General features: G+C 54.4%; 1 protein-coding gene across 8 annotated transcripts in view; it reads left to right on the top strand.

The window, feature by feature from the left end:
• The window catches only part of PUM1 (pumilio RNA binding family member 1), an 83307-nt gene extending 65298 nt beyond the window's left edge, over window positions 1-18009 (top strand). For 5 of the 8 annotated variants that reach the window (XM_069035765.1, XM_069035759.1, XM_069035763.1 and 2 more), the window contains 8 exons: window positions 145-412; window positions 1344-1473; window positions 2359-2493; window positions 3825-3962; window positions 6872-6997; window positions 8046-8167; window positions 11981-12173; window positions 16127-18009. In XM_069035765.1, coding sequence (XP_068891866.1) covers window positions 145-412; window positions 1344-1473; window positions 2359-2493; window positions 3825-3962; window positions 6872-6997; window positions 8046-8167; window positions 11981-12173; window positions 16127-16258 — 1244 coding nt within the window. In that variant the 3' untranslated portion in view covers window positions 16259-18009. The remainder of the gene's footprint in view (window positions 1-144; window positions 413-1343; window positions 1474-2358; window positions 2494-3824; window positions 3963-6871; window positions 6998-8045; window positions 8168-11980; window positions 12174-16126) is intronic. The other 3 variants (XM_069035761.1, XM_069035764.1, XM_069035760.1) reach the window with 1 other exon arrangement.
• Window positions 18010-19079: the final 1070 nt, after the last annotated feature.

Genomic DNA, 19079 nt, shown 5'->3' with positions numbered 1-19079 from the left:
ATCAATCCCATCAATCCCATCAATCCCCTCAATCCCATCCCTGCCTGTTCCCTTATCCCATCAATCCCATCAATCCCCTCAATCCCATCAATCCCATCAATCCCATCAATCCCCTCAATCCCATCCCTGCCCTGTTCCCTGCAGGGGGGCTGACGAACGGCAGCGGCCGCTACATCTCGGCGGCGCCGGGGGCCGAGGCCAAGTACCGCAGCGCCAGCAGCGCCTCGAGCCTCTTCAGCCCCAGCAGCGCCCTGTTCCCCTCGTCCCGCCTGCGCTACGGGATGTCCGACGTGATGCCCTCGGGCCGCAGCCGCCTGCTCGAGGACTTCCGCAACAACCGCTACCCCAACCTGCAGCTGCGCGAGATCGCCGGCCACATCATGGAGTTCTCGCAGGACCAGCACGGCTCCAGGTGGGAGGGGGAGCCTCGAGGGAGCGCCGGCTGTTCCGCAGTCCGGTGCTGTTGGTTCGGTGCCGCGGTTGGTTCCCGCCGTCCGGTGCTGTTGGTTCGGTGCCGCGGTTGGTTCCCGCAGTCCGGTGCTGTTGGTTCGGTGCCGCAGTTGGTTCCCGCAGTCCGGTGCTGTTGGTTCGGTGCCGCGGTTGGTTCCCGCAGTCCGGTGCTGTTGGTTCGGTGCCGCGGTTGGTTCCCGCCGTCCGGTGCTGTTGGTTCGGTGCCGTGGTTGGTTCCCGCCGTCGCGTTGTTCGGCGTCGTCTCCGTCCTGCCCTCCGCCCCCAGGAGGCTTCTGGGAACTCAGTCCTTGCCAGGGCAGCAGGAGAGGTGGGAGGAAGCTGAGGATGGAGGCAAAGGCAGCGGAAGCAGTAAAAAAGCTCAAATTTGGTGCCTCCCAAAGCCGAGGCAGAGCAAAGGATAAGTGGGGAAAGCCAAGCAGACAGGTCACACTCCTGCCCTTCCTAGGCTGGGGACAAGGGCTGGTAGCAGGAATTCCTCCTCTAAAAGGAGCTTCCCTGCTCTGTGGTTTGCTCACTCATCCCACTGGCACAGCTTATTTCATTTTAAAAGCCAGCTGGACACGAGATTTGCTGCATTATTCCATTGAGATCTGCTTTGCTTGGAATGAGGATTCCAACATGTGGCCGTGGACCTCATGGCTGTGCCCACCCCGAGCTTTCAGATGGCTGGATAAACTGTTTGCAAGAGTTGTGGGTCACTAAAAGGTCTTTAATTTGGGTATTTAACTTGTAATAGGACGCTCAGGGTAATGGAAGTGCTTCATGCGTAATAGGATTTTTCATGGTGGTTTCTGGAACACGCGCGTGGGGCTTTGGAGAGGGTTTGAATGAGCAGATGTGCCCGTGGCATCACACCAGGCCTTGTTGTTCAGGTTTATTCAGCTGAAGCTGGAGCGTGCCACCCCAGCAGAGCGGCAGCTGGTGTTCAACGAGATCCTGCAGGCGGCCTATCAGCTCATGGTGGATGTGTTTGGGAATTACGTCATCCAGAAGTTCTTTGAGGTAAGGCTGCCTTCCCCCGCAGCTCTTCCTGGGGTTCCTGCTGTCCCGAGGTGCTGGATGGGCCTGGACAGCCCTGCCTTGAGGCTGAAACCACGGATAACTGTCAGCACTGGCACCAGCTCCTCCCCACAGGCTGTCGGATCTTTCCCGCTGGGGCCACTGAGGGTGGGACTCAGATTCATCTGGAAAGTAACACCTTGAGATGCAAAAGTGTGGGGGTAAACAGCAACGTATCCAGGAGATGTAAATGTCCAGTGGAAGGGGGAGAGGGCTTGGAATGAGCTGAGCCTTAAGGTCCCTTCCAGCCCAGCCCACCCTGGGACTCTGTGAGATGCAGATCCAGCAGAACTTGCCCAGGGTGAGCTGTTGGTGCTCGTGGATTGAGGAACACGGGAGAAGCTTCTCCAGTAGCAGCAGCTGCTGGCTCAGTGCTGTGTCCCACCCCCGTCCCTCTCTCTCGACACCGGTCTGGTCCTTCTCCACCAGCTGTTCTGGTGCTTCTGCCCAGTAACTGAGAATCAGAATCACAGAATCTCCTGAGCTGGAAGGGACCCCCAGGGCTCAAGTCCAACTCCTGGCCCTGCACAGACACCCCAACAATCCCACCCTGTGCCTGGCCACGTTGTCCCAGTGCTCCTGGAGCTCTGGCAGCCTTGGGGCTGTGACCTGTCCAGCCTTAGTGGCCTGGCAGGGTTCACCTGGTGGCTCCAGCCCCTTTGGGGTGTGCCAGGCAGACACAGAACACATCCGGCTGTGCCCGTTCACCCCCCCCCTTCCCATGGGGTTGACCCTCCTCGGTGGGCAGCTCCTGTCTGCAGGGTGGGAGGGCAGTGCCAGTGGCCAGGGAGGGGTTTGTCCTGGCAGTGACCGTGTTTCCTGTCGCAGTTTGGCAGCCTGGAGCAGAAGCTGGCGCTGGCAGAGCGCATCCGTGGCCACGTGCTGTCGCTGGCCCTGCAGATGTACGGCTGCAGGGTGATCCAGAAGGCCCTGGAGTTCATCCCCCCAGACCAGCAGGTAATTGTAAGTTTCAATTTTAACTTTCTTCTTGATGTTTGACGTTCCTGAGCTGTCCCCTCCTGTCCCCCTCGTGCCTGGTGTTCCCTTGGTTCAGTTCCTGGCATGTTTGTGGTGTTTCTTGTGCGTGAGGAGTCCGTGCCACCGTCCTTGGGTGTCGTTGTCACCTCCTTGTCCCCTTCCCTGGCCGTGGGGCTGCTTCTCTGTTAATTGCCTGGAAACAGGGAAAACTGAGAATGAGAGTGAATCAAAAGAGATTCTTAAATCCCTTGAAGGAAGAGTTTTGTCTTTAATATTCACCAAGTTATTGCTATGTGGGTCAACATCCTGTGCTCCTGCAGGGAGATGGATGAGGAGCTCCTCGCTCTGGCTTTGGAGAGATGTGGCTGATAGCCCCACTCAGAGCTCATTAATAAAGCTCTTCCCTCAAGGGTTTCAGGAACAATGAATTGAGAGGAAAAAGATGCTGGGCAGGCTGGCTCGGGAAGGGTTGGGAACGGTTGTAACAGGAATCTCAGTGTAGGTTATGAAATGAAAAATCTGAAAGAGGCTTTAGGAGTGTCCTTCCCTCTAGGCTGAGCCTGAGCCAAGTGTGTCAGTGGGGCAGTGCCAGGCTCCAGCACTGCTGCTCCAAGGATTTGCTGTCTCCTCCACAATGGCATGTTTGAGTACTCAGCTCTCCCGAAATTCCTGGGTTTGATTCAGCTACAAAACTGAACTCACCCAGATTTTGTCAGAGCATTAAAATGCCCCGAAGTGTCATTTCTATTCATGAGTGAAGCTTCCAGCCTGCACGTGGGGTACCTCAGTCATATCTGAACTTAATTAATTCCTTAATTATCATCTCTATAAAGTCCCAGCAGGTTCTGAACCCAGAGCTGACCCTGTTTTGGGGACAGGTGACCCTGATACACAAAGACTTCATGAACTTTGGGCATTTTAGATTTGTTTCTCTTTGAGGGGAGCAGAGAGGAAAATGGGGGATGCACAGGAGCACTGTGGATCAGTTGGGATTTCTTTAATTTGGATACATGGAAGAGGATGCTCATCAAGAAGGGCTTCATCTTCCTGCAATCCCAGGATGGATTGGGTTGGAATGGAGCTCCAAGCTCCCATTCCAGGGACCCTCCCAGCAGGCCAGGTTCTAATGGGAGAGCAGGATTTTCTAACCAGCAGAGCAGGATTTTCCCTGCTGGTTGCTGTAGCCCAGCAAAGCTTCATCTCGTGGCCACTGGAGCATTCCTGTGCCATTCCTGCCCAGGCCAGCAGTGCCAGCTGTGCCCTCCTGAGCTGGGGATGCTGGTGGTGCTTTCTGTTTGTGCTCTCTCCTCCCGTAGAACGAGATGGTTCGGGAGCTGGACGGGCACGTGCTCAAGTGCGTCAAGGACCAGAACGGGAACCACGTGGTGCAGAAGTGCATCGAGTGTGTGCAGCCTCAGTCCCTGCAGTTCATCATCGACGCCTTCAAGGGACAGGTGAGGCCCTGCCCAGCTCCTGGCCCTGCTTGGAGCAGCCTCGGAGTGGCTGCGGCTTCAACTCTTGGGAGTTCTCAGTTTTAGCGACCATCGCTTGCGAGGTTGATGCAGCCACATGAGGGAGTCCTTGGTCACATCCCTGTTACCATTTCTGGGCAGGTCTGTGAGAGCAGAGCAGGATGGGTTTGGGTGGAGAGCAGGGCAGGTTTGGGGCTCAGAGCAGGATGGGTTTGGGGAGCAGAGCAGGGCGGGTTTGGGGGGAGAGCAGGGCAGGTTTGGGGCTCAGAGCAGGATGGGTTTGGGGAGCAGAGCAGGGCGGGTTTGGGGGGAGAGCAGGGCAGGTTTGGGGAGCAGAGCAGGATGGGTTTGGGGAGCAGAGCAGGGCAGGTTTGGGGAGCAGAGCAGGATGGGTTTGGGGAGCAGAGCAGGGTGGGTTTGGGGAGCAGAGCAGGGCAGGTTTGGGGAGCAGAGCAGGGCAGGTTTGGGGAGCAGGGCAGGTTTGGGGAGCAGAGCAAGATGGGTTTGGAGAGCAGAGCAGGATGGGTTTGGGGAGCAGAGCAGGACAGGTTTGGGGAGCAGAGCAAGATGGGTTTGGAGAGCAGAGCAGGATGGGTTTGGGGAGCAGAGCAGGACAGGTTTGGGGAGCAGAGCAAGATGGGTTTGGAGAGCAGAGCAGGATGGGTTTGGGGAGCAGAGCAGGGCGGGTTTGGGGAGCAGAGCAGGATGGGTTTGGGGAGCAGAGCAGGGTGGGTTTGGGGAGCAGAGCAGGATGGGTTTGGGGAGCAGAGCAGGGCGGGTTTGGGGGGCAGCACAGGGGGGGTTTGGGGAGCAGAGCAGGATGGGTTTGGGGAGCAGAGCAGGATGGGTTTGGGGAGCAGAGCAGGGCAGGTTTGGGGAGCAGAGCAGGGCAGGTTTGGGGAGCAGAGCAGGGCGGGTTTGGGGGGCAGAGCAGGGCGGGTTTGGGGAGCAAAGCAGGGTGGGTTTGGGGAGCAGAGCAGGATGGGTTTGGGGGGCAGAGCAGGGCGGGTTTGGGGAGCAGAGCAGGGCGGGTTTGGGGAGCAGAGCAGGATGGGTTTGGGGGTTAGAGCAGGATGGGTTTGGGGAGCAGAGCAGGGTGGGTTTGGGGAGCAGCGCAGGATGGGTTTGGGGAGCAGAGCAGGGCAGGTTTGGGGAGCAGAGCAAGGCAGGTTTGGGGGGAGAGCAGGATGGGTTTAGGGAGCCGAGCAGGACGGGTTTGGGGGTCAGAGCGGGACGGGTTTGGGGAGCAGAGCAGGATGGGTTTGGGGAGCAGAGCAGGATGGGTTTGGGGAGCAGAGCAGGGCAGGTTTGGGGAGCAGAGCAGGGCGAGTTTGGGGAGCAGATCTGTCAGAGTAAAGCCTCCTTGCATGAGGCTGCTCCCCTGGAATATTGAGTATTTTTGATGAGGGAGAACAAGGCTGTCCCTAATCCCTCTTCCTAGAGGAGGTGGTGAGCAGAGTTTTGTGCTGCTGGGGTACCTCAGTCATGTCTAAACTTCATTAATTCCCTAATTATCACCTGGCTTGTGTAAAATCCCAGCAGGTTCTGAGCCCAGAGCTGATCCCCTTTTAGGGACAGGTGACCCTGATAGCCAAAGAGTTCGTGAACTTTGTGCATTTTAGATTTGCTTCTCTTTGAGGGCAGCAGAGAGGAAAGTGGGGGATGCACAGGAGAGCAAAGTTTCATTGTGATCCCTGTCTGTGCAGGTGGCTCAGAGGAATGCTGAATGCTGATTCCCAAGGGCCTCAGAGCAGGGAAAAACCAGGAGCTGCATCTAGAAAAGGGCAATTGTCCTTGATTTCTCCTGGTTTTTTGCTTTTTTATTGGTGTCCTCTCCTGAGTTGATGTCCTGGCTATCAGTTGTGTCTGGCTTTACTCTGCCTGCCTCAGCTCCCAGTACAGAAGTGCTGCTCTGGGTGTTCCCAACCTCTGTTGAATTGGCTTTGCAGGGGCACTTGGGCAGTTTTGAGGATTTGCTCCAGGGATGTGAGGACAGCCAGGGGCTGTTACAGCAGGAGCCAGGAGCTGGAATCCTGGGAAAGTGGGGATTTGCTTGGCTGGCTCAAAACAAGCAGGATTCTGGCTGGAAAGCTGCTCCTGGTTAGAATTTAGGCTTGGATTTTCCACGGGGAGTTTGGGAAGGCAGAAGCATCTCTGGGAGCTCTGACATTTCCTTGCCCAGTCGTCCCAGTTTCATCTGCGCCTTCACACGGCAGATTAAACTTCTCACCTGCCGGTGATTGCCCTGCTGTTAATTGCACTCCAAGCCCTGTTTCCCTGCAGGGTTTACTCACCAGTCATTAAAAATGTGTGACTGTTGATTTAAACTTCAGTGCTCGGATTTGCTGCTGTTGTTAAATCAAAGCAACCAAACGGGACTTGGTGCTTCAGACAGAAAAGGGAGCTGCAATAATAAAACGTGTCATGTTCTCACCCACGGATCTGCTAATCCATTAGAAATGAGAAAGATTCTTTGTTGTCACTTCTCCTAAGCACTCTTAAGGCTTTTAAACAAATCCAAACAGTTGAGGAAAATCCTTTGCTGGGCATTTTTAACTTTTCTGGCTCGTAGCATTTCTTAAAGAGCTCAAAATTCGTGCTGGCAAACAGTGTGCTGGAATTATTTGGGGAAAATAACCAAGGTTCCAGCAATGCTTGGTTGTTCCAGGGGTTTCTGTATGAATCAAGAGGTTTTGCCACTTGTTTTTCATGGATGGGGAAGCTGAGGCTTCCCCAGGTAGGGATGGGATGTGCCTGGGATCCCAGCGGGTGTTCCCAGTTGCAGCTGGTGCTGCCTGGAGCTGGCGTTCCCTGCATGAATCCTGGAAGGTTTCTGGGATTCCCAAGGACTGATGAGATGTTGCTGCCTGTGCTTTGTCCTTTGTGCCCAGGTGTTTGCTCTGTCCACGCACCCGTACGGCTGCCGGGTGATCCAGAGGATCCTGGAGCACTGTCTTCCCGAGCAGACCCTTCCCATCCTGGAGGAGCTCCACCAGCACACGGAGCAGCTGGTGCAGGTCAGTGTGGGAGGGGCTGGGGGTGGCCCCAGGTCACTGCTGAGTGCTGGGACAGCTCCTGCAGAGCCCTGTGGGAGCATCACCGGCATTCCCGCCTGGAAAAGGAATGGGAATGAGCACAGCGAGCAGGAATTGCATCAGCACCTCCTGCTGTGGCCACAGGGACAAGGTCAGGGCGGTGTCACCTCCCTGTCTGAGGGGGCCCCGTGTCCTGGTGCCTCGCTCCGGTGCAAGGAGGGGCAGAAGGGATGCCAGGAGCCGACTGCTCCGAGGAAAAGGAGGTGCTGAGCCATTGGAATTCTTAGGAAGAGTTGGTTCTGTGCTCACCCCCCTCCTGGCTGCCTTCCCTCCTCCCTGCAGTCCTTGGGAGAACCTGGTGGGCCAGGGTTTTACGTGGATTCTGCTCTGGGGGCACATGGATAAAGCAGCAAAGCAAGTCCTGGTCCGGTTCCCAAATTCCCACTCAGATGCCAGGGCACAAATTGGGGTGAAATGGGAGCTGGGCCATAGCCCAAATTCCCACTGAGCTGGTGCATATCCCAAATCCTGTGTGCTCAGCGTTGGGAAGTGGGAAGAGGTTGGACATGGACATGAGGCCATGCCTCTGGTACCCTGAACTGGAAAGTTAATATCCTGTGCTCTGAATATTCCCAAATTCAGAACTTGAATGTGCTTAAGGACAGTGTCCTATAGGCACAACCACGGCACAGCCCTCCAGGATGTGGGATTTGGTAGGTTTGAACCTGGAGAGAGGGAAAAACAACCCGGGAATAGGCAGGATATTGACATTTCCTGTGCAAGGACATCATTTTAAGTTTTATAAATAATTCAACTGCTACAAAAATGCATCATTTTACTACCTGCTACCACTCCAGAGTGCAGAGTTTTGCAGAAATAAAAACTATCGAGGTGATTTGTACAGCAAATATTCTAATTAATCTTTAGCTGAACTTTTCACTCTGAATGCACTTTGGGAATCAGTTTGCTGGGAATTCTTCCTGTCCACTTCTCCACCTTTCGTGACCCCCTCCTGCTGTCTCACAACCAGGATCAGTATGGGAATTACGTTATCCAGCACGTCCTGGAGCACGGCCGGCCCGAGGACAAGAGCAAGATCGTAGCAGAAATCAGAGGCAACGTGCTCGTGTTGAGTCAACATAAATTTGCCAGGTAGGAATTCCTGCCTTAAATTCTCCCTCCGGGAGCGTGGGCACATCCCAGAGCTGCACAAGAGTTAGGGATGGGTGAAAGGAGGTGAAAATTCCTTTGGCTTAATTAAAAAACTGTTATTTATAACATTAACAAATATAAACTGGGGTGTGTCAGCCAGGGGAGTTCATCACGGAGGAGGATGGAGGTGTGGAAGAGCAGCCCCGATCCGAGCTCCTGATTTAACCAGGAGTTCTTGTGTGGTCTGTTTTTATCTGGTTTATTTCCATGGGGTTGAAGCTGTCACTTATTAGCCCTTGGATAATAAGAACATTCACTGCCCTGGGGTGCTGTGTCCAGCCACAAGGGCATCGGGAAATCAGTGCAGCACCAGCCCATCCCACTTCTCCCAGAGGAATCCCCGCTCGCTGCATCATTTCCCAGCTTTTTGCTGTGTCCCCTTTGAGTCACACTCGAGGGCCCCTCCGAGGGAAGCTGCAGCACTCCCAGCTGCTGCAGAGCCACACGGGGCTGAAGGAAAAGCCAGGTTTTTGTGGATGTCAGGACACAGCAACGCTTCCCACCTGCGTGAATCCCTGCTGGATGTGCTTCCAGCCCTTTGAACATGAAGGCTGAGCTCTTCAAAGGCTCAGAATTCCCCTTTCCTCTGATGAGAATACTCAGGGACACGAGGGAGGTGTAACATTAATGAGGATTAGGAGAGCGTGGTGGTGTTCACGTCGTTATTTCAGGTTCTCCCTCCCTGCCTTGCCTGGCTCTTTTTTCCCAAACTTCTTTCCAGCTGGAGCATTAATTAGTGGAGGGTCCCCTGAGCTGAGCAGACCCGCAGGGTGATCCCGTGAGTCAGGCAGGGATGTGGAAATGAGGCCAGCACAGCCCTCGGTCCCCTTTCATGTACCCTACTTCTGGCTCTCCAGAGAGCTCCGGCTGCTCGCTGATATATTCAGGAATTTCAGAAATCCTCTGCTTGGCTGAGATTCTTCATTCCTGAATGAGCATTTCCCTGTTGTTTTAACCTTGGATCTGCATTCCCATCGTGTTCCAGTGGGGAGAAAACCAAAACAACAACTTGGCTTCTGTGCTGTGAGGGTGGGCACTGACCTCACACAGCAGCACTGGACACTGGCCTGACCTGGTCCGGTTCCTGAATTCCCACTCAGATCCCAAGGCACAAACTGGGATGAAATGGGAGCTGCTCCATATCCCACATCCCCGCTGAGGTCCCACGTCCTGTGTGACACCGCTGAGCTCTGCCAGCACCGGTCACCTGCCCCTGTAGCAGCACAGGAGGTGTCTGGGGGGTGGGATGAAAAGCTCTGAGGAGACATTCCCTGCCCGGTTCCCTGCTCCATTCGCGGTTCCCTGCTCCATTCCCTACTCCATCTCCCTGCTCCATTCCCATCTCCCTGCTCCATTCCCATCTCCCTGCTCCATTCCCATCTTCCTGCTCCATTCCCATCTCCCTGCTCCATTCCCTGCTCCATTCCCAGCTCCATTCCCTGCTCTGTTCCCATCTCCCTGCTCCATTCCCTGCTCCATTCCCTGCTCCATTCCCAGCTCCCTGCTCCATTCCCATCTCCCTGCTCCATTCCCAGCTCCATTCCCCTCTCCCTGCTCCATTCCCATCTCCCTGCTCCATTCCCATCTCCCTGCTCCATTCCCTGCTCCATCTCCCAGCTCCATTCCCCTCTCCCTGCTCCATTCCCATCTCCCTGCTCCATTCCCAGCTCCATTCCCCTCTCCCTGCTCTGTTCCCATCTCCCTGCTCCATTCCCATCTCCCTGCTCCATTCCCTGCTCCTTTCCCATCTCCCTGCTCTGTTCCCATCTCCCTGCTCTGTTCCCATCTCCCTGCTCCATTCCCATCTCCCTGCTCCATTCCCAGCTCCATTCCCATCTCCCAGCTCCATTCCCATCTCCCTGCTCCATTCCCATCTCCCTGCTCCATTCCCATCTCCCTGCTCTGTTCCCATCTCCCTGCTCCATTTCCTGCTCCGTTCCCTGCTCCATTCCCATCTCCCTGCTCCATTCCCATCTCTCTGCTCCATTCCCATCTCCCTGCTCCATTCCCATCTCTTTGCTCCATTCCCATCTCCCTGCTCCATTCCCATCTCCCTGCTCCATTCCCATCTCCCTGCTCCATTCCCATCTCCCTGCTCCATTCCCATCTCTCTGCTCCATTCCCATCTCCCTGCTCTGTTCCCATCTCCCTGCTCCATTTCCTGCTCCGTTCCCTGCTCCATTCCCATCTCCCTGCTCCATTCCCATCTCCCTGCTCCATTCCCATCTCCCTGCTCCATTCCCATCTCTCTGCTCCATTCCCATCTCCCTGCTCCATTCCCTGCTCTGTTCCCATCTCCCAGCTCCATTCCCATCTCCCTGCTCCATTCCCAGCTCCGTTCCCCTCTCCCTGCTCCATTCCCATCTCCCGGCTCCATTCCCTGCTCCATTCCTTGCTCCATTCCCCTCTCCCTGCTCTGTTCCCCTCTCCCAGCTCCATTCCCATTCCCTGCTCCATTCCCTGCTCCATTCCCATCTCCCTGCTCCATTCCCATCTCCCTGCTCTGTTCCCATCTCCCTGCTCCATTCCCTGCTCCATCTCCCAGCTCCATTCCCATCTCCCTGCTCCATTCCCAGCTCCATTCCCCTCTCCCTGCTCCATTCCCATCTCCCTGCTCCATTCCCTGCTCCATTCCCTGCTCCATCTCCCAGCTCCATTCCCCTCTCCCTGCTCCATTCCCATCTCCCTGCTCCATTCCCAGCTCCATTCCCCTCTCCCTGCTCTGTTCCCATCTCCCTGCTCCATTCCCATCTCCCTGCTCCATTCCCTGCTCCTTTCCCATCTCCCTGCTCTGTTCCCATCTCCCTGCTCTGTTCCCATCTCCCTGCTCCATTCCCATCTCCCTGCTCCATTCCCAGCTCCATTCCCATCTCCCAGCTCCATTCCCATCTCCCTGCTCCATTCCCATCTCCCTGCTCCATTCCCATCTCCCTGCTCTGTTCCCATCTCCCTGCTCCATTTCCTGCTCCGTTCCCTGCTCCATTCCCATCTCCCTGCTCCATTCCCATCTCTCTGCTCCATTCCCATCTCCCTGCTCCATTCCCATCTCTTTGCTCCATTCCCATCTCCCTGCTCCATTCCCATCTCCCTGCTCCATTCCCATCTCCCTGCTCCATTCCCATCTCTCTGCTCCATTCCCATCTCCCTGCTCTGTTCCCATCTCCCTGCTCCATTTCCTGCTCCGTTCCCTGTTCCATTCCCATCTCCCTGCTCCATTCCCATCTCCCTGCTCCATTCCCATCTCTCTGCTCCATTCCCATCTCCCTGCTCCATTCCCTGCTCTGTTCCCATCTCCCAGCTCCATTCCCATCTCCCTGCTCCATTCCCAGCTCCGTTCCCCTCTCCCTGCTCCATTCCCATCTCCCGGCTCCATTCCCTGCTCCATTCCTTGCTCCATTCCCCTCTCCCTGCTCTGTTCCCCTCTCCCAGCTCCATTCCCATTCCCTGCTCCATTCCCTGCTCCATTCCCATCTCCCTGCTCCATTCCCATCTCCCTGCTCTGTTCCCATCTCCCTGCTCCATTCCCTGCTCCATCTCCCAGCTCCATTCCCATCTCCCTGCTCCATTCCCAGCTCCATTCCCCTCTCCCTGCTCCATTCCCATCTCCCTGCTCCATTCCCTGCTCCATTCCCTGCTCCATCTCCCAGCTCCATTCCCCTCTCCCTGCTCCATTCCCATCTCCCTGCTCCATTCCCAGCTCCATTCCCCTCTCCCTGCTCCCCTCCCTGCTGATGGCTCCCCGTGCCCTTGCAGCAACGTGGTGGAGAAGTGTGTGACGCACGCGTCGCGCACGGAGCGGGCCATGCTCATCGACGAGGTGTGCACCATGAACGACGGCCCCCACAGTGCCTTATACACCATGATGAAGGACCAGTACGCCAACTACGTGGTGCAGAAGATGATCGACGTGGCAGAGCCAGCCCAGAGGAAGATTGTCATGCACAAGGTGAGCAGCTGGGGGCTGAGCAGGGACAGCCTGGCACCGGCACCTGCGTGTGGAGGGAAATGAGGCTGCGGGTGGAGTGCTGGCAGAGGGGTTGGGGTGTTTCAGTAGCTGCAAGATGGGAATTACAGAATGGTTTGGGGTGAAAAGGACCTCAGAACTCATCCAGTTCCACCCCAGGGACACCTCTCACTGTCCCAGGCTGCTCCAGCCTGGCCTTGGGCGCTGCCAGGGATCCAGGGGCAGCCCCAGCTGCTCTGGCAATTCCATGCCAACCCCTGCCCACCCTGCCAGGGAACAATTCCTGCCCAAGATCCCACCCAGCCCTGCCCTCTGGCACTGGGAAGCCATTCCCTGGCTCCTGGCCCTGAATCCCTTGGCCCCAGTCCCTCTGCAGCTCTCCTGGAGCCCCTTTAGGCCCTGCAAGGGGCTTGGAGCTCTCCCTGGAGCTTCTCCTCTCCAGCTCTCCCAGCCTGGCTCCAGAGGGGCTCCAGCCCTGCAGCAGCGCCAGGGGCTCCTCTGGACTCTCCCCAGCAGCTCCAGGTCCTGCTGATGTTGGGGGCCAGGGAAGAATTTCTCCCCATATCCCATCTGGCCCTGCCCTGTGTCCGAGTGAAGCCGTTCCCCCGTGTCCTGTCGCTCCATTCCCATGTCACAAATCCCTCTCCAGCTTTCTGGAGGAGTACGGAGCTGCGCTGGGGTTTAGCTGCAGCTGGCTGCTGGCAGCGGTGCCCGTGTCCCAGTGACCCACTTCTGCACGGAGCAGGCGCCGCTCTCCTGCCAGCGCTGGCGGCGCTGGGCCCCCACGGTGCCCGGAGCTGGGGACATCCGGGATGGGAGCAGGGCAGCGCTCCTGGGAGCCACCCAGGCCTCAGGCTGTCCCCCCTCTCTGTCCCTCTGTGTCCCTGCAGCTGTGTCCCTGTGGGCTGTGCCCCTCTGCCTGTGCCCCTCTGCCTGTGTCCTTGTGTGTCCCCCTGCCTGTGTCCTCCCTCCTGCCTGTGTCCCCCTGCCTGTGTCCCTGCTGGTTGTGTCCCTCTATGTCCTCCTGCTTGTATTCCTGTGTCTCTGTCCCTGTGGGCTCTGTCCCCCTGCCTGTGTCCCTCTGCCTGTGTCCTTGTGTGTCCCCCTGCCTGTGTCCTCCTGCCTGTGTCCCTGTGTGTCCCTGCAGGCTCTGTCCCCCTGGCTCTGTCCCCCTGCCCATATCCCTGTGTGTCCCTGCAGGCTCTGTCCCCCTCTGTCCCCCTGCCCATGTCCCTGTGTGTCCCTGCAGGCTCTGTCCCCCTGCCCGTGTCCCTGTGTGTCCCTGCAGGCTCTGTCCCCCTGCCCGTGTCCCTGTGTGTCCCTGCAGGCTCTGTCCCCCTGCCCATGTCCCTGTGTGTCCCCCTGGCTCTGTCCCCCTGCCCATGTCCCTGTGTGTCCCTGCAGGCTCTGTCCCCCTGCTGTGCTGTGTCCCTGTGCCTGCCAGCCCCACCTGTCCCTCCGTGTCCCTCCCAAGGCCACTGCCCTTGCCTGGTGCCCCCTCCGAGCCTGCAGCCGTTGATCAAACGCTCCGTTTCTCACTTTTCAATGAGTTCTGGTGTGACACTTCCCGGAATCCCAGGATCCCTGAGGCTGGAAAAGCCCTCCAAGGCCACCCAGGCTGTTCTGTGCCCCATCCCCACCCTGTCCCCAGAGCACTGAGTGCCACCTCCAGAATTCCTTGGGCACCTCCAGGGATGGGCACTCCAAACCTCCCTGGGCAGTTCCAAGGCCTGAGCACCCTTTCCATGGGGAAATTCCTGCTGATGTCCTAAACTTCCCTGCTTTAGCATTACCCTGCAGTGTTTGAATGCACAACCATCCCAGGAGTTCATATTTGTCCCAAATTAAGACATTTGGAATGAAATCTGCCTTGCTGCCATCCCCAGGGCCCTGTGCCTGCTGCTCCAAGGGCAGGAGCTCTGGAAACTGGGAATGTCTTCATTTTCCTGCTTTGAAAGGTCACATTTGCAGGGCTTTGGAATGGCAGTGAATGGAGAGTAACAGGCTTTAGGTGGGGGATGGAACTGGGATGGTTTTCATTTCCTCAGTGACATTTCTTGGGGTTACTCAATGAAAAATCCCAGGGTACAGCCAGAGAAATGAAATCCTGACTGACCCAGGCATGGAAAACCTGAGGTTTATTTACTGTGAACAGGAACTGTGAATAAATTCAGGCATTCAAATGCTAATGAAGTGGTTTTATTATTAAATTTAAGCATCCTTGACTAAACCAGACTGATTTCTCTATAAAAAGCGGGAATTTGTGTGGAGCTGCTTTGACCTCCACATTCATGGAATCCACACAAGCAGCTGGAATAATCCTCAGGGATGGCGACTCTTGGGTTTAGGAGTCACTCAGAGTCGTTCTTTTAACCCCAAATCTGTTTTAGTGCACAAGAAATGCTAAAGATAATAAAGATACCTGGCAAGGGATACACCCAATTTATCTGTGCCAGAGGGGCCGTGGATTTGCTAATCTGTAGCACTAATCTAGAATTTGTGTTAAAAAGAAAAAAGTACAAATGATTGCTCCTGACATTCCACAGTTTCTCGTTCGTTGGAATAAAATGCAAATTAGATTATCAGTGGGGCTGTCAGAAATAGCTGCGGGTTGACAGCTAAATGGGCCCGAGTGCTGGGAGTTGAGCTGTGATCCCAGGCTGCAGCAAAGCCTGGGAGAGCGGACTCGGGGGCTCTGGGAATGGCTGGGATGGTGGAAAACAGCAGGCTGGGATGGGGCCAAAAATGGGATTTCAGTGAAGTTTTGATCTTAAAAAATTAAATTGAAAAAGGGATTTGAGCAGTTGTGGCAGTAAAGGGGGAGAAGTGGAAGGAATTGTTGGAATTGGAGCTTCACTGCTCCTTTTCCTGGGCACAGGTGGCATTCCTGCTGGGAATGGGGGACCAGGCTTGGATTTGTGGTGCTTGGAATGTGGGTCCTTGGAGTGGAGAGGGAATTGGAGGGGCTGGAGGCTGAGCTGCTGAGCCGGGATGAGGAGTTTGGGGTGGGTTCCCTGTTCATGGTCAGTGATGGGATGTGGCCACCCTTGGAGCAGGGAATGCTGGACATCAGGCCAGGCTGTTGCCACTTGGAGAGGAGAAAATGGTAAAATCATGGAATCCTGGAATGGTTGGGGTTGGAAGGGACCTTAAATCCCACCCAGTGCCACCCCTGCCATGGCAGGGACACCTCCCACTGTCCCAGGCTGCTCCCAGCCCCAGTGTCCAGCCTGGCCTTGGGCACTGCCAGGGATCCAGGGGCAGCCCCAGCTGCTCTGGCAATTCCATGCCAGCCCCTGCCCACCCTGCCAGGGAACAATTCCTGCCCAAGATCCCACCCAGCCCTGCCCTCTGGCACTGGGAAGCCATTCCCTGGCTCCTGGCCCTGAATCCCTTGGCCCCAGTCCCTCTGCAGCTCTCCTGGAGCCCCTTTAGGCCCTGCAAGGGGCTCGGAGCTCTCCCTGGAGCTTCTCCTCTCCAGCTGAGCACCCCCAGCTCTCCCAGCCCGGCTCCAGAGGGGCTCCAGAATCCTGGAATCCTGGAATGGTTTGTGTTGGGATGTGCCCTAAGGACCACCCAGTGCCACCTCAGGGACACCTCCCACTGTCCCAGGCTGCTCCCAGCCCCAATGTCCAGCCTGGCCTTGGGCACTGCCAGGGATCCAGGGGCAGCCCCAGCTGCTCTGGCAATTCCATGCCAGCCCCTGCCCACCCTGCCAGGGAACAATTCCTGCCCAAGATCCCACCCAGCCCTGCCCTCGGGCACTGGGAATCCCTTTCATTCAGAGCCCCGGTGCTTCCCCTCTGCAGAATCCCCCGGGGAGTTCGGGATCTCAGCTCACCGCGGGTGGGTTTAATCCCCCTCCATGATCCTAAATCCCGGTTTTCCTGAATCCCGGCTCTCCTAAATCCCGGTTTCCCTGCTCTTCCCGGCAGATCCGGCCTCACATCGCCACCCTGCGCAAGTACACCTACGGGAAGCACATCCTGGCCAAGCTGGAGAAATACTACATGAAAAACGGAGTGGATTTGGGGCCCATCTGCGGCCCCCCCAACGGCATCATCTGAGGAGGGGACACCCCCAGAGCCACTCCAGGATCCAGGAATCCATCCCAGGAATCCATCCCAGAATCCATCCCAGAACCCACCCACGCCACCCGCGACGGTTCTAAAAAAAACAACAAAACAACAAAAACAAACCCACAAAAAAAAAAACAAACCAAGAAAAGCAGAAAAAAACACAAAAAAAACCACAACAAAAAAAAAAAGAGAAGCCTTTGTAAATTTCTTTAATTTTATTATGCATAACATGTACTAATTATTTTTTTTAATTAACTAATTGCCCTGCTGTTTTACTGGTGTATAGAATTCTTGTACATAGGTCTCAGATGTACATGGAAGGCCACATTTTTGTTCACTGTTGTATCTATAATTCCAAATGTGGAGACTTTCAGGGTGGTTGGTTTGAAAACAACAAACAAACAATACAAAAAAATAACCCCGTTTTTAATTCATCATTTTTTGCAAATACCTTTTTTTGGGGTTGTTTTTTTTTCCTCCTTTTAAGCCCAAAAATGAGCGAGAAGTTGGGATTTGAGTTCACCGGTAGAAATGCTGAAAAGAGAAAAATTCAGCTTGCTAAAGTTCGGTTTTAAAGGCACCAAAATACAATTTTTGGGACTTTTTAATGGCTTTATTTCTATTTTATTTGTGACTCTGACATGCTGGAGGAGGGAGCTTGGCTGGCGTTTCGAGAAAACACCCAGAGATGATTTTAAAGGGGAGGATTTGGGGGGGAATTTTTAACTGCCCCGCTCCTCTGTTCACCTGGAGAGACACAATTTGATTATTTAGCATGAGGAAAAACAAAAAAACAAAAAAATCCAACTCGGCTTTGGTCTTGCTTCTATAAATATATAGTGTATACTTGGTGTAGACTTTACATATATAAAAATTTGTAGTATTTTCTTGTTTTGATGTCTGATCTGTATCTATAATGTACCCTAGTAGTGGAACATACTTCTGACTGTACAATTGTACATTTGTAAACCTCTGTAATGTAAATGTGGAGAAGTTTGAATCGACATAAAAACCCGTTTTTTGGTAAGAAAACAGGAAAAAAAAAAGAATTAGCAAAAACCTGTGCATTTCAGTGTATATTCACACCTTTTATGGTCGTAGCATATAGTGTTGTATATTGTAAATTGTAATTTCAACCAGAAGTAAATTTTTTCTTTTGAAGGAAATGTTCTCTTTATACAGCCTAGTTAATGTTTAAAAACAAAAAAGGAAGAAAAATAACTGCTTGGTTTTATTTGTCACCTAGTTGGACGGTAGAGATCCTTTCTAAATGTTCTACAGACCTGATTCAGTTCCAAATAGTGGTTTTTTTGAATCTTACAAAGTAATGTTTTGCTTCTTTTGTGACAGTAAGAAACAAAAAAGTGCAGAAGTACAGCCCCCCCCTAGTTTTCCTTACAATCAGAGTCCCCTTTCACCTTGTAAAGTGTGAATCACCTCCCCCTTTTTTGTACAGAAGATGAACTGTATTTTGCATTTTGTCTACTTGTAAGTGAATGTAACATACTGTCAATTTTCCTCGTTTGAATATAGAATTGTAACACTACACGGTGTACATTTACAGAGCCTTGTGTATATTTCCAATGAACTTTTTTGCAAGCACACTTGTAACCATATGTGTATAATTAACAAACCTGTGTATGCTTATGCCTGGGCGACTATTTTTTGTAACTCTTGTGTAGATTGTCTCTAAACAACGTGTGATCTTTATTTTGAAAAATACAGAACTTTGGAATCTGGCTCTGGGCTCCGTGGAGTTGGTCAGTGGGGAATTTGGGGTCAGTCCGGGGGCAGGGAAGGGCTGGAGCCGTGGTTTTCATGGAATGTTGGAGTTCAGAGCTTCCATCCAGGAGCAGGGCACTGGGAAGGGCTGGAGCCATGATTTTCATGGAATGTTGGAGTGTGGAGCTTCAATCTGGGAGGAGGGGTAGGATACCAGGAAGGACTGGAGCTCTGCTTTTCATGGAATGTTGGAGTTCGGAGCTTCCATCCAGGAGCAGGGCACTGGGAAGGGCTGGAGATTGGAGTTCGGAGCTTCAATCTGGGAGCAAGAGCAGGACACCAGGAAGGGCTGGAGCCGTGATTTTCATGGAATGTTGGAGTTCAGAGCTTCCATCCAGGAGCAGGGGTAGGACACCAGGAAGGGCTGGAGCTGTGATTTTCATGGAATGTTGGAGTTCAGAGCTTCTATCCAGGAGCAGGATACAGGGAAGGGCTGGAGCCATGATTTTCATGGAATGTTGGAGTGTGGAGCTTCAATCTGGGAGGAGGGGTAGGATACCAGGAAGGACTGGAGCTGTGATTTTCATGGAATGTTGGAGTTCGGAGCTTCCATCCAGGAGCAGGGCACTGGGAAGGGCTGGAGATTGGAGTTCGGAGCGTCAATCTGGGAGCAAGAGCAGGACACCAGGAAGGGCTGGAGCTGTGATTTTCATGGAATGTTGAGTTGGAACTTCAGTCTGGGAGAAGGACACCAGGAAGGGCTGGAGCTGTGATTTTCATGGAATATTGGAGTTCGGAGCTTCCATCCCAGGAGCAGGGCACTGGGAAGGGCTGGAGCTGTGCTGAAGGGTTGGGATGTTTAATTGGAGTTTGGAGCTTCAGCCTGGGAGCAGGGGTAGGACACCAGGAAGGACTGGAGCTGTGATTTTCATGGAATGTTGAGTTGGAACTTCAGTCTGGGAGAAGGACACCAGGAAGGGCTGGAGCTGTGATTTTCATGGAATGTTGGAGTTTGGAGCTTCAATCTGGGAACAGGACACCGGGAAGGGCTGGAGCTGTGCCGGAGGGTTGGGATGGAGAGCAGGGA

This window comes from Aphelocoma coerulescens, chromosome 23 (genome assembly GCF_041296385.1).
Source record: "Aphelocoma coerulescens isolate FSJ_1873_10779 chromosome 23, UR_Acoe_1.0, whole genome shotgun sequence".
Taxonomy (NCBI): domain Eukaryota; kingdom Metazoa; phylum Chordata; class Aves; order Passeriformes; family Corvidae; genus Aphelocoma; species Aphelocoma coerulescens.
Note: the sequence above shows the minus strand (reverse complement) of the source record. Positions and strands in the feature narration are given on the sequence as shown.